The sequence below is a fragment of the Myxocyprinus asiaticus genome, chromosome 47, assembly GCF_019703515.2.
Source record: "Myxocyprinus asiaticus isolate MX2 ecotype Aquarium Trade chromosome 47, UBuf_Myxa_2, whole genome shotgun sequence".
In the NCBI taxonomy this organism is placed as follows: Eukaryota; Metazoa; Chordata; class Actinopteri; order Cypriniformes; family Catostomidae; genus Myxocyprinus; species Myxocyprinus asiaticus.
In genome coordinates, this window is record NC_059390.1 from 21,539,134 (window position 1) to 21,566,594 (window position 27,461).

Sequence of the window (27,461 nt, forward strand, 5' to 3'; positions counted from 1 at the left end):
ACTCAACTTTCTGTTAACATGTTTGGATACAGCACTCTGTGAACAGCCAGCTTCTTTGGCAATGAATGTTTGTGGCTTACCCTCCTTGTGAAGGGTGTCAATGATTGTCTTCTGGACAACTGTCAGATCAGCAGTCTTCCCCATGATTGTGTAGCCTAGTGAACCAAACTGAGAGACCATTTTGAAGGCTCAGGAAACCTTTGCAGGTGTTTTGAGTTGATTAGCTGATTGGCATGTCACCATATTCTAATTTTTTGAGATAGTGAATTGGTGGGTTTTTGTTAAATGTGAGCCAAAATCATCACAATTAAAAGAACCAAAGACTTAAACTACTTCAGTCTGTGTGCATTGAATTTATTTAATACATGAGTTTCACAATTTGAGTTGAATTACTGAAATAAATGAACTTTTCCACGACATTCTAATTTATTGAGATGCACCTGTATGTGCACACACACACACACACACACACACACACACATCACACATTAAAGAGACATTAAACTACTGTGTAATAAATTGTTACAGCTGCCCGCTGGGCTGAAAGGTGGTCGGAAATTCTGCTTACTGAAATTTGAACCACTTCCCCCAATGGCCAAAGCTGAAAGTGTTGTTTAGGTGAAATGGCACCAAATCCGAGTAGCATTATTAGAAACTATGGGAGCAATTAAGGGAGTTCAAAATGACTAGATATTTATTTTGAATGGGTTCATATTTGGAGACTACCTTCATGAAAAACAAAATCAATGGCAAAACATCCATTGCTAAACTCTCACACATGATGAACATATGCAAGTTTGCATCATTATTATGGCAACTGATATGGACATGCAACTAGCGACCGAAGTCTGAACAGAAAAAAATCAGATCTGGCTACAAATAACTTGCTGTTTGAACATGTGGATTTGAAAAAATCTGATTCCCTTTCGTAGGAATGAGACGCTGTGTAATGATGCAATTGGGGACACATCAGTAATTACGTGGTCTGAAGCCCTTATAAACTCAGCAAAAAAAGAAACGTCCTCTCACTTTCAACTGCTTTTATTTTCAGCAAACTTAACATGTGTAAATATTTGTATGAACATAAAAAGATTCAACAACTAAGACATAAACTGAACAAGTTTCACAGACATGTGACTAACAGAAATGGAATAATGTATCCCTGAACAAAGGGGGGGGGGGGGGGGGTCAAAAGTAACAGTCAGTATCTGGTGTGGCCACCAGCTGCATTAAGTACTGCAGTGCATCTCCTCCTCATGGACTGCACAGTTCTTGCTGTGAGATGTCACCCCACTCTTCCACCAAGGCACTTGCAAGTTCCTGGACATTTCTTGGGGGAATGGCCCTAGCCCTCACCCTCCAATCCAACAGATCCCAGACGAGCTCTTCGCTGGCCATGGCAGAACACTGACATTCCTGTCATGCAGGAAATCACGCACAGAACGAGCAGTATGGCTGGTGGCATTGTCATGCTGGAGGGTCATGTCAGGATGAGCCTGCAGGAAGGGTACCACATGAGGGAGGAGGATGTCTTCCCTGTAACGCACAGCATTGAGATTGCCTGCAATGACAACAAGATCAGTCTGATGATGCGGTTCATCGTCGGCGAAGATACTCACAACATGTGTGTGAGGTGTCTGGGTTTTCGCCATGCAGAGTCCATGTTGGAGGGATCGGACTGCCAGAAGTGTGATCTAGAGGTGTTACGGTATGACATTTTTACTGTATGATAACCATCACAAAAATTATGGTATCACGGTACTGAGGTGCATTGATAATATAATTAGCAGTTTAATATTTGGTTATGAAATATGTCTGATAAACACTCTTGAACTTTATTTTGGATTTCTTCAACTTTAATCCTTTAACATTTGATGTTGAACATCAGGACACTCTCTTAATCCGACAAGGTAAAAAAAACAAAAAACAGGTAAAACGATAAAAACAAAAAATGTTTGCAACATGTACAGAAGTCAGATGATTAGAACTAAAAAAAAATATTTTGTTATTGTTATTTTATGATTTATGAAATTGAATTGTAAAAATTTGTAATGATTATTTCCCAGGTTAACACTTCAGATATGCATTTGTATGCATTCAGTAATTTGTTGCATCTGTGATTTAGTTTAATTTTAAACAATACCTACTGTATGTAAAGCATATTATTAGTAGTATCAGACACATTGTTGGCCTACAGTTGTGCTGCACTTAGGCAAATGAACAAACAGTTGGCACATTGTAATGTTGAATGAGTGCTTAAATCCGTTTCCTGCATTTGTGAATGTGACAGAAAGAATAAACATAACTTTAGCCTACCTAGTCATTACAAATGACATAAAACTACATTTAATCTGGTGTTTTTATGAAACGGGGGCTATAATTTACTATCCTGTATACTGTACTTCCACTTACATTCATCTCTGCAAATTCCGAGGGATGGTGCTCACGAAGATGGTGCTTAAGGTTTAAAGTGTTTCCCACCTGAGCCAATACTTTTTTGCGACACACTTTACAGAATGGGTAACCATCAACATTTATGGTGCCTTGTGGGTCTTCAACATACCCAAAGTAATCCCAGACAGTTGACTAAACCTTTGGTGGCGGAAATAAAGGTTCAGGCTCGGACATGTCAAATCAAATCAAATCACTTTTATTGTCACAAAACCATATACAGAAGTGCAATAGTGTGTGAAATTCTTGGGTGCAGTTCCGAGCAACATAGTAGTCGTGACAGTGATGGGACATATAACAATTTACAATAAACATCAGATTTACAACACAATTTAAAATCTAATATACACATAATTACACATAACACAATATACAAATAATAACATACAATGTACAGTATACAATACACACACAATACAGAATACACATTATACAATTTAAAAGTATATATAGTATATATAAAATGTACAGTAGGTTGTATTGTACTGTATTGACATTCAGGCTGTCGGTTGATAGTAAGTTGCTAGTGTGCTGTTAAGAGAGAATTTAATATAATAATAATATAATTTATGACAGTCCGGTGTGAGATATAAGAGTAAGAGTAATAAAGTGCAGTGCTGATGTATTTTGATCGTGGGAGATCAAGAGTTCAAAAGTCTGATTGCTTGGGGGAAGAAGCTATCATGAAATCGGCTGGTGCGGGTCCTGATGCTGCGATATTGCCTGCCTGATGGTAGCAGTTAGAACAGACCATGGCTTGGGTGGCTGGAGTCTCTGATGATCCTCCGAGCTTTTTCACACACCGCCTGGTATATATGTCCTGGAGGGAGGGAAGCTCACCTCCGATGATGTGTCTGGCAGTTCGCACCACCCTTTGCAGTGCTTTGCGGTTGTGGGCGGTGCTATTGCCGTACCAGGCGGAGATGCAGCCAGTCAGGATGCTCTCTACAGTGCAGGTGTAGAACCATGTGAGGATGTGGCGGTTCATTCCAAACTTCCTCAGCCGTCTCAGGAAGAAGAGGCGCTGATGAGCCTTCTTCACAATGGCTTCAGTGTGGATGGACCATGTGAGTTCCTCAGTGATGTGGACACCCAGGAACTTGAAGCTGCTGACTCTCTCTCCACTGGTGCTCCATTGATGGTGATGGGACTGTGTTCTCTATCTCTTCTCCTGAAGTCCACCACAAGCTCCTTTGTCTTACTGACGTTGAGGGAGAGGTTGTGCTCCTGACACCAGTGTGTCAGAGTGTGCACCTCCTCTCTGTAGGCTGTTTCAACATAGTGATCAGATCTACCACCGTCGTATCATCAGCAAACTTAATGATGGCATTGGAGCTGTGTGTTGCTACACAGTTATGTGTGTACAGGGAATACAGGAGTGGGCTGAGAACACAGCCCTGCAGGGCTCCAGTGTTGAGGGTTAGTGATGAGGAGATGTTGCTGCCCATTCTAACCACCTGGCATCTGCTTGACAGGAAGTCCAGGATCCAGCTGCACAGCGAGCTGTTTAAGCCCAGAGTCCGGAGTTTCTCATCAAGCTTGGAGGGCACTATGGTGTTGAATACTGAGCTGTAGTCTACAAACAACATTCTTACATAAGTGTTCTTTTTTTCCAGGTGGGAGAGAGCAGTGTGTATTGTAGATGCAATGGCATCATCAGTGGAGCGGTTGTTGCGGTAAGCAAACTGCAATGGGTCTGGTGATGGAGGCAGCACAGAGCAGACGTAATCTCTGATTAGGCTCTCAAAGCGTTTGCTGATGATGGGGGTCAGAGCAACAGGACGCCAGTCATTTAAGCAAGTGATTTTGGATTGCTTTGGAACAGGCACAATGGTGGATGTTTTAAAGCATGTGGGGCTACAGACAAAGAGAGGGAAATGTTGAAAATTTCCGTAAAAACACCAGCCAGTTGGTTCGCGCACACTCTGATGACGCGGCCCAGAATGCCGTCTGGACCCACGGCTTTGCGGATATTCACCCGTCGGAAGGATCAGGTTACATCCGCTACAGAGACAGAGAGTGAACTAACCTCTGTAGCTTCGGCCGCGAGAGCTCTCTCCACGAGGGCGGTGTTATTTCCCTCGAAACGAGCATAAAAAGTATTAAGCTCATCCGGGAGAGAGGCAGCAGTGTTCATGGCAGAGTTTTTATTCCCTTTATAGTCTGTGATGATATTAATTCCCTGCCACATGCTTCTAGAGTTGGTGGTGTTGAACTGCCCTTCAATCTTGTTCCTGTACTGACGTTTTGCTGTTCTGATTGATGCATTCTGAAGCATAACTGGCTTGTTTATGTTCCTCCGCATTCCCGGAATTAAAAGCGGAGGTCCGCGCATCAAGTGCCTCGCGAACATCTCTATTAATCCAAGGTTTCTGGTTTGGGTAGATCTATATTGTTCTGGTCAGAATGACGTCCTCTACGCACTTTCTGATGAAACACGTTACGTATCAGCATAAAGCTTGATGTCGTCATCAGAGGCAGACCGGAACATCTCCCAGTCTGCGTGATCGAAACAGTCTTGTAGCGTAGAGTCTGATTGGTCCGACCAGCACTGGATCGTTCTGAGGGTGGGTGCTTCCTGCTTCAGTTTCTGCCTGTAAGCGGGCAGAAGCAGAATGGGAGAGTGGTCCGATTTGCCAAATGGTGGGCGGGGGAGGGATTTGTAGCCGTCCCGGAACGGAGAGTAGCAATGGTCCAAAACCCGGTCCCCTCGTGTGTTGAAACTAATGTGCTGGTGATATTTTGGTGCGACTGATTTTAAACTGGCTTTATTAAAGTCCCTGGTCACAATGAACGCGGCCTCAGGGTGTGCGGTTTCCTGCTTGCTTATAATCCCATACAGTTCCTTGAGTGCCTGGTCTGTGTCAGCTTGTGGCGGGATGTACACAGCAGTGATAATGACCGCTGTGAATTCCCTCGGTAGCCAGAATGGTCGACACAGAAGCATGAGAAATTCCAGATCAGGAGAGCAGAAAGACTTGATAGAATGTACGTTCCTCTGATCACACCAGGATTTGTTTATCATAAAACATACACCACCACCTCTGCTTTTACCTGAGAGGTCTTTAGCGCTGTCCGCTTGGTGCATGGAGAACCCCGCGGGTTCAATGGCTGAATCTGGAATCTCAGCAGACATCCAAGTTTCCGTAAGGTAGATAATGCAGCAGTCCCTCGTCTCTCGTTGGAAAGAGATCCACGCTCTCAGCTCGCAGAGCTAGTTGTCCAGAGACTGAACATTTGCCAGTAGAATACTGGGTAGCGGGGGTCGATTTGCACGACGTCTTACTCTGATGTTTCCCCTTTTCCTTTTGCGTTTTCACGGCTGGGCTGCCCAGACAAAGGGCTCCACTGGTGTGTTTGTAAACAGCGGGTCAGCATTGAGGAATTTGAAGTCCGGTTTACGGTGTGTAATTGCAGAGCCAGTGTCCAAAAGTGTTTGTCTGTCATAGACAATAAGGCAGACAACATCCAAAACAAAACAAAAAACATAAGAATTGTAAACAAAACAAACAAAACTCTACAATGTTACAAAGGCTGAGGCCTTGCCTTCCAGCGGATGGGTTTCCTCTGTAACTTATAAGTAGTTGCTTAAGGTTGTTACATGTGCACTGGAGAAACTGCTTTTGGATTGGCCAGATGAGACTCAGTCGGAGGTCTGTAAGTCCATCCTGGACTGTGGTTCGGTGATGCTGTGCAGTTGGTGGCTGAGAAATTCTGTGCTGTGAAACAGCAGATGCTCCCTCGGTGGGAGAAGGAAACGCTGTCTTTGCAACGTTCCACCAGAGAGCTGCACAAAGCATTGGACACGAGTTTTGCGCCCCTCCAAAGGATTGGGGTCCTCAGACATTTCCGTCACCACGGGTGCAGCTGCGTAGGCACTTGGAGGTTGATTCAGCACCATTCTAATGGTCGTCTGGACACCAGAAGCGAGCCTGTTATGCTTGATCTGAAATGGAGGTTTCCCCATTCAGCGGACAAAACTGGACCGTGCAAAAGTATCAGTTTCTCCCCTGCTTGCCCTTTGGACAGTATCAGGATGAGTTTGCCATTATTCATGCTTCGAACGCCCAACAACCCCCTGCAGCTCGTGCTGGAGAATTCTCAATGCTTGCTCCCAACTCGAATTCGGACTCTACCTCCATGACAAAGGGTCTCAAGGCATGCATAACAGAATTTGATGTACAACAAGCACAAGTGTACACAAAGCACACTGTCATAAGAACCACACACTGTCCCCCATAATAAATGCTGGGGCTGTTGTGACGAACCAGCTTGACTCACAGCCCTAGATTGTTTAAATGGCTGAGAATGATATCTCGATGTTGGATGTTCAGAGTGGAGCGTGTTCTCCCTGTGAGAACATTTCACATGCTGTTGGGGGGTATGTTTCATGCAAGACTTTTTCAGTGCTGGATGAACTCCATAAAGGAATTTTAACCACTGAGGAATGCACTTCGTCCCATCAAAGTGATGAGTGGTTGTTGCCAGGCTCTGTTACCATGGAAACTGACCCACTTACTGATGTCGGGCATTCTGTTGGGACAGGTTTGTCGCCGCATAGTGATAACGACAGACGCCTCCTCTGTGGGTTGGGGAGCTGTGTACAAAGGTCGTCCAGCTTACAGAGTATGGACAGGCCAGCGACTGGTTTGACATATTAATTGTCTGGAGATGTTGGCAGTGCTATTGGCATTGAGATTTTTCCTTCCTGAGATTCGGGACAGTCATGTCCTCATCTGGTCGGACAACAAGATGGTGGTGGCCTACATCAACTGCCAGAGAGGGGTGCGCTCTCGTGCCATGCTGAGGCTGCCACATCGCATTCTTCTGTGGGTGCAGGACAATGTACTGTCCATACGAGCCGTGCCCAATTGCATCATTACGCAGTGTAGAAGTTTCTACAAAAGGGAACGTCTGGGTTATGTATGTAACCTTGGTTTCCTGAGTGGAAACGAGATGCTGCATAGCTGGCTACACTCACTAGTTGCTGTATAGGCTTGTGTCTCTTCCAGAAAATCTGAGGTGATGGTGCAGGTGAGCATTTTTAAGGAGCCCGAGACATAGCTCCTTGGGGGCATTGCTTAAGCACCTTTTTTCCCTCTATTGTGAACAAAGCCTTAGTTTCTATTCTTGTCACGTCATGTTAAGTAGTCCTGATGACATTGATGTATGTTAAACATCAAATATGTTCTGATTAACAGTGACTGTGTTGTACAATGCAGCTTTTTTGCTTTAAATGTGCATGGACAATTTGCATTAATTGTTGCAAGAAAACTTGTCTTTTACTGTATGTAGGCTTTAGGGAAGAAAAAGGCATGCTACAAAGTGAAAAATATAGTTGATATAAGATCTTTATTAAATTATTCTGCTGTTGTGTACAGTTAATCAGGTGGCAGACGTCTACCTGTATTGTCCAGTTTGTGGGACGTTATGAGAACTCACTGCAGTCTTTTTGCTCTCTCTGGGGATTGTGACAGCACCTGTTCTTCATCATGTGCTCTGTACTCACTCAAGGGCACATCACTAATGGCACCCTGAACACTTCACTTAATCATTTTGTGTGGGTTCGTTATGAAATCAATTTGCTACAAAACAACTTTGTACACTCATTTAAACAACTAACTGTGAAGTTCTCTCAAGTTCTTTTCTATGATAGAAGGACAATTGGTTCCTTCATTGATTGACATCTGCCGGCGTGTTCAGACTTTTTACTTAACTTGCTGTTTCTTGATTCATATTCAGTCATCCGTCATTCTAGGTTATGACTTTGATGACGTTTTTGTATTGGCTTTCTATTGTGTCCAAAATATATTTCAAGAGGCCTTGAAGACCAATATGCAGTCAATAGCCTAGCACCCCCTGCACACCAGCAAACTGTGATCAAAGCTCTAGGCTATGTTTAGAACAGCGGTCACCAATTAGCGGACCGCGGTCAGGGTACAGAAACCAGATTTGTTCCATCCAGACCACGAGACATCATGACATCGGGTGCCCCATCTCACCATACACTTTAGTTTAGCAGCACGACAAAACAATGGAGCTGTGTACACTGCACGCGTTCTGGGCCATAGGTAGCACTAATCTTTCAGCGCTATATCCTTTAATGTTTTCCTCTAGCGCCGAACACACTTCATTGATGCCTTTTTGTGCTCCGCACACATTGCCTCTCTCCCCTGGCGGCGCATAGTAGAGCTGCAGATGCGGTTATTTTAACGACAGTAGACCGCAGGGGAGAAATACAGTGAGCAGCAATATAGATGGATACTGGCATCTTTCCCTAACACACACTGCACACTTTTGCTTCAACGAAAATTAAGCAAAATTAAACAATCTTAATGGGTCTGATATGATGGTTCAACTAAGTATGGTTTTGTGACAGGACAATTTATCATGGTTCCAGAGCACTTTTAGACTAGAAGTTTTTTTTTCCAGTCTAAAATTTGCTTTATTAATCAATTTTATTTTGAATTTTATTAATTCAAGCCTATTTTTGTTAAAATTTTGTGGAAATTAATCAGAGTCAGAGTTAACATCATCTCTGGCATGGATAGCAAAAGAAGACAACCAAAACTTTGAAATTACGAGTTCTCTGCTTATGATGAAAAATATTTCCATTATTTGATAGTCAGCCCATTTACACTTAATTATAGCAAACAGTATTTGTAAACTGCACTATTTAGATTTACATCTAAATAGTTAGATTTAGATTGTTTGTTTTTGGTAGATTTGCATTTTAAGGAAAATATAAAAATGGTTCATTAAGACTTTTACATTACCCAAATTTTCTCTCAAGGGCCCCTTACCTCAATGTAGTATCTTTCCTCAGTCTTAACCACTCTCTCTCTCTCTCTCTCTCTCTCTCTCTCTCTCTCTCTCTCTCTCTCTCTCTCTCTCTCTCTCTATATATATATATATACTCTATATATAAACAGTAGAAGATCCCCCAAAGTCCACTAATTTGGTTATCCTTGGGCCCCCAATGTCCTCATTCTTGCCCAGTTATTATGAGACTTTTTGTCTTATTGTACTTTTTCTTATTTTAAGTATTGCTGCCAACTTGGACATTTAAAATAACTATTCCACGAAATGTGCATTTCTTATACATTGTCATTAGTCAGCATGGCTATGAAACAAGTTATTATTGGTGGGACGGAAATGTAGAGACCGGACCTCTTAGAACTTTAATTGAATACCCCTGGTTTGAATAGCATTGAGTGCAATTTTTGTAGTGGATCAGTTTGTTTGAATACCTCAAAAAGGAATTCACTGTTTCATTTGATTCATCACTCAAAAGTGTTTCCAGCACTCCCTGTTTTGTACTGAAAATATTGCTGTTTTTCAGTTAAGTTACACAGATTGGGCCTAATTTATCGAATATAAGCATAACAAATTTGTGTGTAAATTAAGGATGTCGATTTAACAGGTTAACACAATGCATTTAATTATATTAAAATAACACGTTAAAAAAATCAATGCAGTTATTCATGTCCCCAGACCGTAATAAGGAATCAGTAGCGGATTTAGGCATGGGCGACATGTGCCATTGCCCAGGGCGGCATTTTGCGGGGGGTGGCACGAGGCACCCACACAGAGCCTCTGTCTGTCCTTCCTACAGGTTACCGTAGTAATCTTAGTAAGTGCGCACCATTTTTTTTAGTGACTGTCTGAACAGTCTATTTTCAAATCAATTTGGCTTAACAGGAGACACCATAACCATCGCATTTTTAATATGCGTGTTAAGCTGAAGTTCAGTTTTGAAGACACTGCATTCTGTTCCATTTAGCTGCGCTATAAGGGCCTGAAACACTCGCCTGCTGTATATGCATTGCTTCAGCGCATTGAGTCCACTGCCATACTGCCTGGAGCACATTCAGCCCCGACAAAACGTAGCAAAAAATTTATTTACATGGAAACGGTGGTGCGTTGAACACCCTGTTGTGTTATGCAAGCGTTGCAACTATGGCAGCTGAGAAGGCCTTTCTTTGTGTTCTTTTCGAAGAGTTTTCAGAGCCCGATGAAATTGGTTTAAATACGTGTTTAATACTACAAAATATGCTTGATGTTACAGTCACTGCCCTTGCCATCCAGAATAGTAGAGAACATCCCAATCGAGAGAAGGGATATGTGGAATCCGTGGTTCCTAATTATGGTGATCCAGTATTTGCCTCGCATTTCAGGATGACAAGGCAAACATTTCTTCTAATGTCTTCAATTGTTGCATACACCAAGCTGCAGTGGACACATTTGTAAAGGACTTTGGTTGGATCCATTGTGTGCACTGCCTTTTTAATACGGCGGGGTTTATATACACATTGCTGCTGATTGGGTAACACCTCTGACACACCCACCAAACGAGAGAAAATGTACCTCAAAGCCCGTTGCACACCGTTTCACACCGTTTCGAGGAAACATGTCGTTCAACCCAGAAACCGTAGCAAAACGGTGCACGCCGTTTTGAGATTGAACGTGCCTCTGGTGTGTGTGTGTGCATGCGTGTGTGCGTGCGTGCATGTGTGCGTAAGTGTGTGTGTGTGTGTGTGTCCAAGTGTTCGCTCATTTGAGGAAAGCCGCGATGCTCCGTATTGTTGTTGATTCATGAAGTGTTCCATTCAACTCGGAGAGTCGGAATTTCCAACTTTCAACTGGGGAAAGTGCAACGGAATGACACTTTATATCGGACATCTAACTTGGAAACATGTGCAGAATTCTTCAACTCCCATTTAGTCGAGAAGTGTGTTACGACACGCAGGGAAGGAAGGTTTATAGTTCCTTTCATTACTTGTAAAACTTTGTAGAACAAAAAGTACTGTTCATTAAAGAGTAAAATGATCCATCTGGGATGGAGTGGTACAAAAAAATCAGCCCAGCAGAAGGCAATGGTGACACCAGAATAGAAATATTAATAATTCTACCCAGCTGAAAAATACACAGTTATGTTAGATACATATGCTTTTACACAGTCTCTGATTACATAAAGTTTAAGTATTTTAAATTAATGTTGTAGGTGTTAAAATGTTTTTGTTGCTGATTACATTTTTCTAAACTATTCTTTTCCAAAATATGTGTATGTTTATCCAGTAAAATAATGTTTGCTATGGTATAAATTTACTGCTGGAATCAGACATTACATTTGGCATTATCAGGACGATCAAATATCAGGACCCTTAACATTATTATACATTATATTCAGCATTATATACACAGTTTAATATAGTACAGTCATCTGTAAACACAGTGCAGATTCACTCTCATGCTGAAAAGTCTCATCCCGGTGCTCACTGTATGAGATACACTCACATGATGAGAAATGATCTAAAACAGTTTAAACTGCACACTTTTACCTCTGAGACATCAGCATGAAAGCCATGAAAGCTGCACAATTGATTACATTGAAACTGAAAGCGCGGTATGATGTTGCACGAGTTTCATCAAAATGATTGCGCTCCCTTTCTCCATTGCGATCGGTTTGATTGACGTGGAAGCACGTGCTTGCTTACTCAATGAAGTTTAACGGAGATTCGCATGTGGTAAAAACAAACAGTTTTACGGAATACATGGAAATAAGTGCCTGATTTTGAATTCATAACATGTATACATTATAAAACAGAAAACAGCAATACAATGTAAGTCATGTGCTGGAGAGAAACAACTCTTAAGCATCAAACGGAACAATCACTCTTTCAACGCACCTGATGCAGCAATCGCTCCACATTAAACTGTATGCTTATTATGATCTTCTTTGAAGTGTTTATAAAGTGCTCTTGTGCGCTGGACAACTTGGGTCATGTTTTTTCCACTTCAGCTTGTCTCTGTTGTATTTCAAATGAGTTTCATCATGTAACACATTTTCCACCAGGCTGCAAAGTGCCGTCACTGATGGAGCTTCTCTGTGCTTGCGACATATATCCAACAAATCAATAATGAAATTCATTGTCAATGATTTCAGTTTATCGATTAGTTGTTTCAGCCCTAGTGTGATAAGGAGGAGGGAGGGGCTGGGCCGTGACTACGCACGTCCAGCCCCCATCGGGCTAATCAGCCGAGGAGAGGGATAAGTGCAGCGGAATGCGGCAGTTCGGGAGAGAGAGCCACATGAAGCTGCCATGTGTGTGTCTGTCTTTTTGTTTAAATTCAATATTATTTTGACTGTTCAGCCGGTTCCCGCCTCCTCATTTCCCATGTCAACCTTGTTACATTGGTGCCGAAGCCCGGGAAAGAGGAGGGATGAGCTGTTGTGGAGTCCTCGCCACCGCCATCCACCCAAAGGAGCAGCCGCGGCCATCCGCCGGGGGATGGAGGAGTTGCTGCCAGCCGCCTGGATGCGGAGGACCAGCTGCCATCCGCGAGGGGAGGAGGGGCTCGCTGCCTGCCGCCTGGAATGGTGTAGCCACTGCCAAAACACGGAGGGGCGTTCCATCTGCCAGGGGTTGGAGGACTGGCTCCGGTCCACTTGGGAAGGAGCGGCTGTCGTCCGCCAGAGGGTGGAGGAGTGATTGAGGACCAGGCAACAGCGTGTCTGGGAACCGGCGAGCAATTTTTTTTCTCTCCCTCCTCTCTCTCTCTCTCTCTCTCTCTCTCTATTTCTCACTGTCGCTCCGCCTTGCCCTTTCCCTCTCCTCTTTTTTTTGTTTTTTTTTTTGTTTCATTTTTCCCCTCACCTCGTCCCCCTCCCCTGCCCTAGAGAGGCAGGGAAAAGCCTGCTGGCAGGCAGGGCCAGAAGGTTGCGAGGCGTGCGTGTGGTGCTCCGTGCTGCAGCCGGAATGAGAGGAGAGACGAGGCAGCGAAAGAACTGTTTAACCATGCAGCACACACTGAACTCAGCGGACAACATTTTGAACTTTTAAGATAAAGGCTTTTATGACTCAGCATAAATTATTGTACTGAAATACTCACTCATTGACTTAAAAAAGAAGTCTTGATGCAAGTTAACTATGCAGTAACAGGCACACAATACTTCCCTAATGTAAATTAGATTTAATGATGGTTTCGTGTATAATAGAGTTCAATTACCCACTCTCGATCTGATTGGTTATGTCTGTCATCCCAGGAAACAGTCGATGTAGTAATCCAGAAATCACTTTATTTGTTTTATAGTCTCACAGTACAGATGCGATAAACTCAAATCGTGTCTCCCCATGAAGTCATACATACACACATGTGAAATGGGTGACTCTCTTTGGATACTTTGTTTGTTATATGTTATTTCTGTTAAGGGAATTGTAAAATTAACGCAATCCTCTCAGTAGCAGGCTAGCAGCTAGTTGTTTGCTAACTGTGGCTGTGGAGCTCCTCTCCTTTCGCAGTGCAGGTTTTTGTCAAATCACAGGCTGCAGCACCTCCCACAGTCCCTATATGCCCCAAAAGTGTCTACCTCGGAGTAGGAGCTAAAAATGTCCCCTTAAACGTCTTCGAGGAACTATGGTTCCTTAGGTGCGAATGCAACGGAAAGCACTAGACCGGGCAAAACGTACCTAAAACAGGCTTTAGTACCACCAGTGTGAAAGGCCCTAAAATTTTATGTTTCCAATATGTCCTCCTTCCTACAGTTTTACTCACAAACAAAGTTCTCTCTTACAGTTTATGAATTCATGAATGTTGTGCCTTTTGTGGGTTTGTTTACATTAGAATTTTTGACAGTTGGAATTTGAATTATCAAGCATTCCATTTGAACATTCTGTCTGAAATCTATGGGATTTTTCAGATCTTTGATTGTCCGCTGTGTGAAAACCGTAGGTCTGATCACTTAGAAAAGAGATAGCACACTCTTCTAGAACAGTCTGAAGGTTTGTGCAAAGTTTGTTGGATGTAGCGCGAAAGCTGTAGAAGGAGTTAGAAGTTTTGGTTTTGGGATATAAATATATACAAATAATTAAAAAAAAATAAATAAATAAAAAAAATAGTTTTTAGAATAACAGCATGCTGGCTTCGTCAAGCCAACAAAATTACCATAAAAGTTTTATATTCCATTTCTTTGCCAAAAACATAAATGTCGATAACGTCATGGTTACTTTCGTAACCTCCGTTCCCTGAGAGAACGAGACGTTGTGTCGATGTAGTGACACTAGGGGTCACTCCTGGGAGCCCCAGACACCTCTGCTTTTTTGAAAAAAGGCCAATGGGAATTGGCGAGTGGAATTTGCATGCCACTCCCCCGGACAAACGGGTATAAAAGGAGCTGGTATGCAACCACTCATTCAGGTTTTGTGCTGAGGAGCCGAGACCAGGTCCCGGCCATTTCAGCGGGTAGTTCAGCATTGTGGCAAGAGAGACACAACGTCTCATTCCCTCAATCAGGGAACGGAGGTTACAAAATAACCATGACGTTCCCTATCTGTCACTCACTCGATATTGTGTCGATGTAGTGACACTAGGGGTCCCTATACAAAAGGCCACAACTATCTGAACTGTGTTACGTGAACTGGCGGCGCGTGATGGGCAGGCCGCTGTGTGCCTCGTAGCCAGCGCACCAGGCCATCACATAATCTCCCTTCCCCTCTTTTGAGTGGAATACATCACATGGTCTTACATAGTCTTGTCGGAAGTATGTCATGTGGAGAGGTCCCATGGTAGGTCCTACCTAAAGGGGGAGGAGTTTCTACAAAGCATGGCGACCAGGGGCAGTGGGGCCTCTGCCCAAGGAAGATGCAGTTTACCGACAGGGAAACAATTTTTCGGAAGATACCACATGGGGTTGCCTTCGGGGAACCAGCACATGTGGAGAATCTACCTCAGTACAGGGCCTCATTAGTGCACGTACTGGGCCGGCAGTGAGTTTCTCCGCAAACTCAACTGCCAGAGGGCTAAGGGAGGAAAATCATCCAGGGATCACAGTCTGTGAACATGACTGGGAGTCAAGAGCGCACGTCTTCACCTCAAGGGAGGGGAAAGGCACTATGCGCAAGTAGTACACCCGGCCAGCTGTCCTGGAACTTACCTGCTCGTGCCTGCCAATACACGAGACGAGACCGGCTCAACCCAGAGACTGTAGAACTTTGCAAAGGTGTTGGGTGCTGCCCAGTCCGCTGCTCTGCAGATGTCTGCCAAAGAGGCGCCACTGGCCAGGGCCCAGGAGGCCAACACCCTTCTGGTAGAGTTGGCTTGTAACCCCGCAGGGGGTGGCACATCCTGAGCCTGATATGCCATCCCGATGGCGTCAATGACCCAGTGGGCGATCCTCTGTTTGGAGACAGCGCTTCCTTTCAGCTGTCCACCAAAGCAGACAAAGAGCTGCTCGGAGCTTCTAAAGCTCTGCGTGTGATCAAAATAGATGCGTAAAGCTCGCTCCGGACACAGCAATGCCAAGGCTGGGTCTGCCTCCTCCTGGGGCAGCACTTGCAGGTTCATCACCTGATCCATAAAAGGGGTCGTGGGAACCTTGGGCACATAGCCCTGGTCTTCAAAGAGAATGCCTTAAGCTCAGCTGACTCCAAGGGCTCAAAGGGAGCTCCCCGTAGACCCCGAAGGACTACAGAGAGGTCCCACGAGGGGACGAGGCACGGTCTGGAGGGATTCAACCTCCTAGCGCCTCTCAGGAACCTGATGATCAAGTCATGCTTCCCCAAGTACCTACCATCTACTGCATCGTGATGAGCCTAAACAGCGGCTACATACACCTTCAAGATGGAGGGGGACAGCCACCCCTCCAGCCTCTCCTGCAGGAAGGAAAGCCTCCGCTGAGGATGCCATATGCCCCAGGAGCCTCTGAAAATTTTTCATTTCATTCCGCCTGAACACCTTCAGACAGTTCAGCACCGACTGTGCGCGCTCGTTCGTGAGGCGCACCGTCATCGAGACTGAGTCCAACACCAAACGAGAAAAGAGCATGCTCTTTTCCCAGTTGACCCAAAGCCCCAGTCGGCTGAGGTGCCGGAGCACAAGGTCCCTGTGTGCGCACAGCAACTCTCGAGAGTGAGCTAGGATTAGCCAGTCGTCAAGATAGTTGAGGATGCGGACGCCCATTTCCCTTAGTGGGGCAAGAGCTGCCTCTGTGACCTTCGTGAAGACGCGAGGGGACAAGGACAGGCCGAAGGGGAGGACCTTGTACTGGTACGCCTGGCCTTCGAAGGCAAACCGCAGGAAGGGTCTGTGTCGAGGTAAGACCGAGACGTGGAAGTACGCGTCCTTCAGGTCTACCGTAAACCAATCTTGATGCCGAACGCTCGCTAGAATGCGATTTTGCATCAGCATCTTGAACGGGAGTCTGTGGAAAGCCTGTTTCAGTACTTGCAGGTCCAGGATTGGTCGCAACCCACCGCCTTTCTTCGGTACGATGAAGTAAGTGCTGTAGAACCCTTTCTTCATCTCGGCTGGAGGGACAGGCTCTATCGCGCCCTTGCGCAGAAAGGTCGCGATCTACGCACACAAGTTAGCGGCATTCTCGCCCTTCACCGAGGTGAAGCGGACGCCGCTGAACCTGGGCAGGCGCCTGGTGAACTGAATCGCGTAGCCGAGTCAGACGGTCCGTGTCAGCCATCGCGACGGGTTGGAAAGTGAAAGCCACGTGCCCAAACTCCGGGCGAGGGGGACCAAGGGAATGATCATGTCAGACGTACCGGCAGGTGGGGCCTCGCGGCAGGGTGGAGCTTGAGGTGCCACGCCGAGGGGACTCGAGCCCCGTGGCCTTGCTGAGTCCAGGGACATCGAAGCACTTACCTGGCTCCTGCCGCCCACCATAAGATTGGCTGAGGAGGGGGGAGGAGGAATCTCGTCCCTAGTCGTCAGGGATGACGTAAACCTACAGACCCTGGATGGGAGCTTCGGGTGCCCGCTCCAGGTGGCGTCGGTCTGTGGACACAAGTGCACTGCGAGCGCCTTATCCACCTGGAGGATCACCGAATACCCCCTGGCCGCTCCACCATCGAGCGACCATTCCCGAAAGAGGAAGTCCAGCCGAAGCCTCTGCATCCGACTGGATGAGCCCACTCTCTGATGCTGTGCTCGATAACTTATCGTCTTCCCGGGCTCCGAACAAGAGGTCAAACTCGCCCTGAGACGAGCCGGCGGTCTCGTCCGAGTGCCCGACCGGGGCAAAGGTGGTCCCATTGATGTCCCCAAATCCCCCCCAGTGCTAACCGACACGGCCTCAAACCCGTAGGTAGAAGGACCGGTGCGTGGAGCTGCTGGGGTGGTTTGCTTTCGAAAGCAAGCCACCCCATCGGCTCCACGCTCCACGCAACCGTAACGTTGCCATGGTCATGTTCTCGCAATGAGGACATGACCCAACCGCAAACAATGTCTCCATGTGGGCAGTGCCCTGACACATAAGACAATGATTGTGGCTGTCAGAAGCGGAGAGATAACGACCGCAACCAGGAATAACACACAAACGGAAAGACATTTTTATAAAGACGTTCCGTGTGTGTCGCTCTTTTTGTGAATGAAAATATACTCTTTTAGAATATACTCTCATTTTTTGCTCTGCCAAAGCACCCAGGGGCGTTCTCTGCACTCCACAGGCACAGAGGGGGAGAAGCTGCTGAAACTCACCGTAAATCCAGCAGTTTTACGAGGTGAATTTGGAGGAATTGTATTCAGTGCACTGAATTCAACCACTCGGCTCCGAAGAGAAAATCTGAATGAGTGGTTGCATACCAGCTCCTTTTATACCCTATGTCCGGGAGAGTGGCATGAAAATTCCACTCACTAATTCCCATTGGCCTTTTTTCAAAAAAGTATAGGTGTTTGGGGCTCCCAGGAGTGACCCTTAGTGTCACTACATCGACACAATGTCGAGTGAGTGACAGATAGGGAACCATAACTATGGAATAGAAATATCATTTGAAATATACAATAATGCTAAGTCAGTCTTTAAGGCCTGTGTGTGTGTGTGTGTGTGTGTGTGTGTGTGTGTGTGTGTGTGTGTGTGTGTGTGTGGGCAGGTTTAAGTGGTTTACGAGGACTTTTTTTTAGGTTACAAACTGGTAATTACAAGGGTATTATGCTATAAATGTTGTTTATGAGGAAATTTCTAGTGTCCCCATAATTCAAATCACTTAAAAAACATACTAAATTATGTTTTATTGAAAATGTAAAAATGCAGAACGTTTTTTGTGAGGGTTAGATTTAGGGGTAGGGTTAGGGGATAGAATCTATAGTTCGTACAGTATAAAAATCATTATGTCTATGGAGAGTCCTCATAATGATAGCTGTACCAACGTGTGTGTGTGTGTGTGTGTGTGTGTGTGTTGTAAAGTGTTTCGGTTTTGGCGAATAACTCAAAAATGCTCAAAAATGGATACAAGGTGTCTGGGCAACACTTTGATTTTTGGCTGGGAGGGACATTTCCAACCTTCCAGGCAATCTAATAGCTCCAGGGATGTGGATATGGGAACACATTTTCTCTGTCTGTGTGTGTGTGTGTGTGTGTGTGTGTGTGTGTGTGTGTGTGTGGCTGATGTACAGCCTGCAGGGTTTGTCAAAGTCAAACACTTGTCTTCTTTTGATTATGTTTCTTTTGGTTATGATGTATTACTTTATCTGGAGAACATTGTCTTGAATGTACATTTTGAGCCTCTAAAAGTGTTCTAAATTATATTTAATTCTACATGTTTTACATTCATAAATGATATTCATTTCAGCTTGCTAAGCCAAGCATCACTATTACTACTGCACATCCTTAAGGTTAGCGATTTGAACAAACCCCCTACACTAAGCAATAAAGGAATAGTTTACCCAAAAATGAAAAGAAAATATGTCATTATTTACTCACCCTTATGTAGTTCCAACCCCGTATGACTTTCTTTCATCTGCAGAACACAAAGATGATTTTTTAAGGTGAAGGTGAAGTCTTCACAGTGTTTTTGTGTATAATGCAAGTAGATAGTGTCTCTGGTCTGTGAAACTCAAAAGTGGACAACAAAACCACAGTAAACACAATCCATATCTAGATAGTGGAGTGACATACACTTCAGAGTGGGCTCTTTTGACTTGATCCAGTACATAACCACCTAGAAACCACCCAGAACACCCTAGCAGCCACTAGCATTGTGGAAGTGAGTTTTGCACAGACAAGCACCGCTCTAGTTGTGAAATCCAATTCATTTATGCTGCACATCTCCAGTGCACCCTTAGAGGGCGATGAATCACTTCCCATCACCCTTGTTGGACACAGAGGGTGAGAGAGCTTTGTGATAGGGTTCCACTGTCAGAGCACGTTCCTTCTGCAGCATCCCAGCGCTCTTCTCTCTTTCTCTCTCTCTCTCTCTCTGGTCACTGCAGCGTGGCAGTCTCTGTTACGGCAGCTTGCAGAGAGACAGCTTGTAGCACTGAACCCATCTCATGCTGCTGGAAACCTGCACACAGTAGCCGCAGACCTGTGAAGACCTGGACTACACACACTCACACACACTCACAGACACTCAAACGTCGTCTGCAACATCTGGCTGAACACTACAAGAGATGTGCCTTTCCACTGGGCTCTGTGAGTCGACTTATGAATTGCGTGTGTGTGGGATTTGAACGAGACTTCAGGGTCTGCAGTCTTGATTTATTTCTCTCCAAGGAGCTGTTTGTGTGAGAGAGAGAGACAGAGAGAAAGAGAGAGAGAGAGAGAGACTAATCAATTTGTTTGTTCATTTGACACTAATATACTGTTTTGTGTCAGCCAGACAGAGCTGTCTGTGTTTCATTTTAACACGTACTTTGATTGTTAACCAGAGGTTTTCTTGAACTATAATTGTGTGTGAGAGCGTGATTGTCATGTGTGTGTGTGTGTGTGTGTGTGTGTGTGTGTGTGTGTGTGTGTGTTTTAAGCATGGAAGTCTAAGGGTCAGTGCTTTTTGAAACACAGTGATAAACACAATTAGTTTGTATGATGTCTTTTCGGTACTCTCATCATACTCTTTGATGACACATGAAAGGTGATGCCTTGCTTTTCAGTCAGCTTGTGTGTGTCTAAATTTTGTGATTATAACTTAAATTATACATGTCCCTTTAAATTTGCATGATGTTCTCTTATATGTTGCACGCAAAAGGAGAAATTTTGCATAATGTCCTGGTTGCTCTTTTCCATACATTAGAATTGAATGGGGATTGAGGTTGTCAAGCTCAAGGACAAAAAAGCACCACAAAAGAAGTCAGTTCAACTTGTGCACATTAATTGAAGTCTGCTGAAGCCATACGATAGCTTTGTGTATGGAACAGACTTAAATTTAAGTTGTTATTTTCTGAAAAACGTCCCCTTCGCTGGAGCTCTCAAATCTCATTCACACATGCATACTCAAATGCCCCACCAAATTTGGTGACTCCAAATGCCATCAGTTTTTGTGTATCTCGTAACCAAAAGCAACATAAATACAAGTTTGAGTATGTGCATGCACAAATTTTCATTTTTTGGTGAACTAGCCCATTTAGGGTATAGGCTTTGCTGTGAAAGTTTTGCTTTTGACTTATTGTATATTGAAAAAAACATTTGCTGGAATGTTTCTCTGAAAGATTAAGGGGAATCAGGATTCCCAAGGACATGGAAAACCTCAAAATATCAGGGAATTTCAAAATTATGTTTTCCAGGCCAGGAAAAAATCATGACAATTTCTATAGTGAATATATATTTTTTATATTTATTGTCTGCTTTAAAATGTTTCATCACCTAAATATTGCTCTTGGTCAGAGCTTGTGCATAGCAGAACCATAGTAATGTCCGAATTTTGAGTAGGTTCTTTTAATTTAACTTGTCGAAATGGTTCACAGATCGGTCTAAGTGATTCACTAGCAAGTCTGAAAAAAGATAAATTAAATTAAATTAAAAAGTAGTTCCCAGAAATCACAAAGGACAAGAAAAGTCATGGAAATGTATTGGTCAAAAACTGGTCAAAATGTTTAGGAACTAGATATGCACTGTATTGGGGACTGATATTTTTCAGCCAATTACTGACCAAATTAAAATCATCAGCATATTGTTCATAAGCATGAAAGTGCCAATATGAAAACCCAATGGTTTATTTATAATTAATTACAAAAATATTGTATTGTATTAAGTTTATGATAATTTATTCTACGCATAATCTAAAAAAAAAAAAAATCTGGCAAATTAAATAAAATCCGAAAAAGTAAAGCATGTCGATTATGCATAATATGTGTTTTGTTCTATTATAACATGAAAAATGTGAGTTCTGTTGTTAAAAACAAAAGTGCCAAAATGTTTTAGAATTGTAAAATAATCTTTTTTTCCCCCCCACATCAATTGTAATGTTATATTTCTTTATTTTTCTAAAAACAATTATTTATTTATTTATTTATTTTTTATTTTTTATTTTTTTTGTTTATCTTTTGCATTTTTCTTTCATTGTGGCTCTCTTAAAATTTTGGCCTGCCATGTGTTCAACAGATCCAGTCCATGTTCAATGGAAATTAATTTTTATTTGAACAATGAAATAGCTTTTGTACTAGGGGTAGACCGATATCTATTTTACAGATTAATTGGTGTCAATAGTCACTTTTTGGAACTATCAGTTATCGGCATGCCCACAGGTTTATTTATTATTTTTTATTCCTCTGTGTTCCTCTGTGGCTGGTGCTGGAGGATTCTATAGTAAGAAGGCATTGGTTTTAAAGTATATCAGCAGCCTCTAGAGATTAAATAAAAAGAATCACATGGGGATTTTCTGTTTCTAAATCTTTCATCATTGACAATATTTATACATATTTTTATCCTCACTTCAATGCAAATTTAGTAATTTTGATGAGATAATCAAGTGTTCTAAATTGAAGCGAGGGCATGCAAAGAAAAATGCAACTATATGGAAATGTGCCCCATCAACACATACATCGGCACCTCAATGTTCAAGTCTTGTGAATAATAATAAACCTTATTCCTCATTAAACCTTATCTGGTGAAATATACATTTACAAACCCCTTCATCTGGTGAAAGTATAGGCTATAAAAGGCTTATTTATTAAGTAAATAAATATAGAGCTAAAAGTCCCACTGTGTAATTTTTTTCTGGTTTTTATTGGATCTGCATCTTTATTTGTTTTGGACTCTTGTAGCCTCAATGTCTGTGCCCATCATAGTAAGGACAAGAAAAAAAATACTTTAATTATTGACTGTACATTTCTACTGACATTCTTTTTTTAAAAGATTTGTATATGGGTATGTTTGTGAAGGTATGTTATATTACATTAGCACTTACACTACAAATTAACACCAATTTACATACGCCAAAGCACCTACAAATCACTACCAATACATTAGTTAAAAAAAAAATACTAGAATTTCAACAGGTCCACTAATGGCCTATTGAAGTTGTAAAATTAACTTTTATCCCGTGAACTGCTCAACTACAACTACATAAATGACGGCATTGACTGTTGATGACCTCGGGCTGCTGTGCGTTGTATGGGTCTGGGGTATGTGTGTTCCTGCTGGGGTTGCCCGGGTACTGGTCTGCGGATTTGTCCTTGGGGTGCTTAGGCCCCCGCTCTTTGCAACGGGAATGAACCACTGCCTTCAAACTTGCATCTATAACTCCTCACAAACCTAAATCCACCTTCTAGAGACATAACTCTTGGAATACCAGAGTTCTGTACATCAGAAACCCCAGCAGCAGTGGTGCGGGCCACACTGGTTGCAGTGATCCTTGAGGGAAGGAGCAATCTGTGTAGTAAAATATGTTATAAGATAAAAGCCTAGACACATCTAGCACCGGCAGTAGACCTCACCCCAGTACCAGTGGTGCTGGCCACACCAACCGAAGTGACCCGGAGACGGTGCTCATCCCTGAGAGGTGGGTGGAGGGAGGACCCCTTAGTCCTGTTCTAGTGGATGCAGGTTACTGTGGTGGTGCGTTGTGTGGGGACTTTTGTTTTCTGGCTGGGGGCGCGTGTGGGGTCTGTCACCCACACAACCAGTGGGAGCTGCACATGATCTGGATAATTCCCATGTACAGTGACCTAGAGCGACTACCTAATATAGCATTGACCATAATTTACTCCCTATTCAACACCCTTATTCACACTCACTATTTGCAGCAAAGTCAACATAACATACATAACCCATTTTGTTATATATCAATACACCCTATTTTACATACAGTACATAGATTTGGTACTTGGATTTGGAGTTGTTTGTAGTGGTGGTTTGTAAAGGTGGACTAGAAAATTGGTTTGTTTCTTTGTTTTCCTGCTATGGATCAGGGGTGGAAACCAACTCGATTTTACTGACCACATCTCAAAAACAGCCCAATCATGTAGATTTGCACTCTACAACATAAGGAAAATAAGACCCTTCCTCCCTGAACATGCCACACAACTCCATGTTCAGTCTCTAGTCATATCTAGACTGGACTATTGTAATGCTCTTTTAGCCGGCCTTTCTACATGCGCAATTAGGCTTCTGCAAGTGATCCAGAATGCAGCAGCATGTCTGGTCTTCAACGAACCCAAGAGAGTGCATGTTACACCACTCCTTGTCTCTCTACACTGGCTGCTGGTTTCTGCATGTATCAAGTTAAAGGCTCTGATGTTGGCAGACAGAACAGTCACTGGGTCTGCCCCAGCTTACCTACAATCATTCCTGCAGAGCTACATTCCCACCAGAAGCCTGTGGGTCGGCTTATGAGGGGCGCCTTGTCATACCAACACAAAGAGGCACCAAATCACTTTCCCAGACTTTTGGCTTCACTGTACCTCGATGGTGAACATGACATGAAACATAACATGAAATCCCTTGGAGGAGTATTTCAAATTCCAGAGCATACATTTTTCAAACAATCCAAAAAAGCCAATTTTCACACCAATTTATTTAATCCAAATGATACCAAAAACAAAAAACATCCAGTGAGGCGCAGTTCTGTGGACGGAAATGCCTTGTTGATGAGAGAGGTCAACAGAGAATGGCCACACTGGTTTGAACTGACAAAGTCTACGGTAACTCAGATAACCACTACGTACAATTGTGGTGAGAAGAATATCATCTCAGAATGCTATTCTGAAATGCGGGTTGGTGCTGTTTTGGTGGCACGAGGGGGACCTACACAATATTAGGCAGGCGGTTTTAATGTTGTGGCTGATTGGTGTATATAAACTACTGACTAATTAATCAGTTATCAGCCTTTTCTACCATCTTAGTTATCGGTGTTGGCAAAATCCAATTTTTGAACCTCTTTGTACTTTTCTTAAAGGATCATTTTTGAGAGATGCCCCTCCCCATTTTATCATTGGACGTAACAATGATGATAACGTGTGACTGTGTTTGTGTGTGTGAGTGTGTGTACATATACAATTGGAAAGACCCTATGGGAATCCCTGCACCGTCATGTGTTCTGATGCCAAGTCATTTTATTCCTCTGTAGGAATAAGATGATGTGGTGTTTGTGGGCCATGTGTATGTTTTGTATTTATTTCGATGGAAGAAAGGCTTTACTGGAAAAAAAGACTCTCTCAGGAGCCTGACAAAGATATTTTACCACAGAACAAAGTGAAAACTCTCACTGACATCTTGCAGCTCTTCAGACAAAAACTTTGAGGTCAATTTTCATATCGAGTGACAGAATCTCGGTTTGCTGCAGTATTGTCAGGCCTTTTCCTCTACACACATTCACGTAAAGGAGTCCTTTATTACCTCTGACAAAACTGCACACAAAGGCATTTCTTCACTGTGTTATAGTGATTGTGGAGTAAACGGCAAGGATTAGATGAGATTTTATCACGGTGGAGGATCATCTGACTATCTGTGTGTCTGTATGTGTGTGTGTTACAGGAGGTGTCGTGGATAAAGATCTCAGGCAGTATCTCAACCTACGTTTCCAGAAAGGCTCACTGGATCACGAGCTTCAACAGATAATTCGGGACAACCTTTATCTTCGCACTGTACCCTGTGAGTAACCCTTGACTCCCAACACCCACTCTGGCCTGACCCTCTAGGCCTGCCTGATGGCTTATGCATGATGTAGCTGTTTTGTTCATGAAGTCCTGGCTGATATTGTTTGATCATTGTATTAAGGGGTAGTCATACTAGATTTTAGGTATACACTGGCAGCCAAAAGTTTGAAATAATGTACAGTAAAAAACAGCACCATCACTATTTGAAAAAATTCATTTTTGATCAAATCTAGACAACCATCCAGCAGCCATCACTCCAACGCCTTATCCTTGAATAATCATGCTAAATTGATAATTTGGTACTGGAAAATCACTTGCCATTATATCAAACACAGCTGAAAACTATTTGGTTCATTAAATGAAGCTTAACATTATCTTTGTGTTTGTTTTTGAGTTGCCACAGTATGCAGTAGACTGGCATGTCTTAAGGTCAATATTAGGCAAAAAATGGCAAAACAGAAACAGCTTTCTCTAGAAACTCATCAGTCAATCATTGTTTTGAGGAATGAAGGCTATACAATTCTTGAAATTGCCAAAAACTGAAGATTTTATACAAAATTGTACACTGCAGTCTTCAAGGACAAAGGACAACTGGCTCTAACAAGGACAGAAAGAGATGTGGAAGGCCAGATGTACAATTAAACAAGAGGATAAGTACATCAGAATCACTAGTTTGAGAAATAGATGCCTCACATGTCCTAAGCTGACAGCTTCATTGAATTCTACCCACTCAACACCAGTTTCATGTACAACAGTAAAGAGAAGACTCAGGGGTGCAGGCCTTATGAGAAAAAATTGCAAAGAAAATGCCACTTTTGAAACAGAAAAACAAAAAGAAAAGGTTAGAGTGGGCAAAGAAACACAGACATTGGACAACAGATAATTGGAAAAGAGTGTTATGGATCTTAACCCCATTGAGCTTTTGTAGGATCAGCTAGACTGTAAGGTGCATGAGAAGTGCTCGACAAACAGCCATATCAATGGCAAGTGCTACAGGAAGCGTGGGGTGAAATGCCACCTGAGTATCTGGACAAACTGACAGCTGGAATGCCAAGGATCTGCAAAGCTGTCATTGCTGCACGTGGAGGATTTTTTGATGAGAACTCATTGAAGTAGTTTAAGAAGTTCTGATATTGTTTTCCAAATTGTAATAGTAATTGTTCACATTATTAGTGTCCTGACTGTACATTGTGATCAGTTAAAAGCCACTTTGGTGAATAAAAGTACCAATTTCTTTCCATAAGAGCAAAATCTGTACATTATTCCAAACTTTTGGCCACCAGTGTATTCAAACCCCGGGTATAATGCTACTCTTCGTTTGAAATAACCCTTTCCACCCTCAAACCAAGTATTTATTGTATTAACGAAGTGGAGTTTACAGGGTGTGTATAACTGCATATACTATGAGTGGTAATCTGTAAGTGGTAGTTTGAAATGTTTGAAGATGTTATTTACAGAGGTAAGCTCTGTCTTTGGTTTTCACTGGTGCTTGAGAAGCTTTTACTCAAGTGTAGGCCTTGTGTTATGTATGAGAAAGTGAGAGTGATTATTGTCCAGCTAAGAGACTGAGCTGTGATTCCATTAGACCAGAGAACGACACGTGAGAAGAGTACCTGGGAGAGAGTGAGCTTGAGAATACAGATGAGAGAGAGAGAGAGAGAGAGAGAGAGAGAGAGAGATGGACTTACAATGAAAAAATGCAAGTGAGGTGTGAGGACTCGCCTCAGATGTAAAACGCCTCAGATGTCGGAATCATTGAACATTAGCAAGACGAAGAATAAACAAGGAAACTAGTAGCTTTAAACAAAGATGAACGAAAGAGAGAATGAGGTAGAATGAGGTAGAAAGAAAGGAAGAGGATTTGGGTAGCTTGAAAAACCATGCATAAATGTATTTTTACTCATGTAATTGATAGGGTTTCCCTGGTCATCGAAAACCTGCAAATATCAGCAATAGCAAAAAAAAGTATTGAGTATCGAGTATTGTGTTTTTAGCTTAGCAACATGCTATTGTCAAATTTCCATTGGAATCAATTGTACATTTCGGCCCCCTGCGTACTTCCTATGAAATCAAAGAACAAACGGTTGACATCATTTAGAACAAAATCAATCCAAAAATAAGGTGTTTTGAGTGCGTTTCAGTGATTTGTAACCACTCGCCTGGGCGAACTTTCAGCCAAACTTCTTACCAAC

At 43.0% G+C, this 27,461-nt stretch overlaps 1 protein-coding gene across 1 annotated transcript in view; it reads left to right on the forward strand.

The window, feature by feature from the left end:
* The window catches only part of LOC127436808 (membrane-associated guanylate kinase, WW and PDZ domain-containing protein 2-like), a 383,618-nt gene that overhangs the window by 90,041 nt on the left and 266,116 nt on the right, over positions 1 to 27,461 (forward strand). The window contains exon 2 of the mRNA XM_051691206.1: positions 25,148 to 25,264. Within this exon, the coding sequence (XP_051547166.1) occupies positions 25,148 to 25,264 (117 nt within the window). The remainder of the gene's footprint in view (positions 1 to 25,147; positions 25,265 to 27,461) is intronic.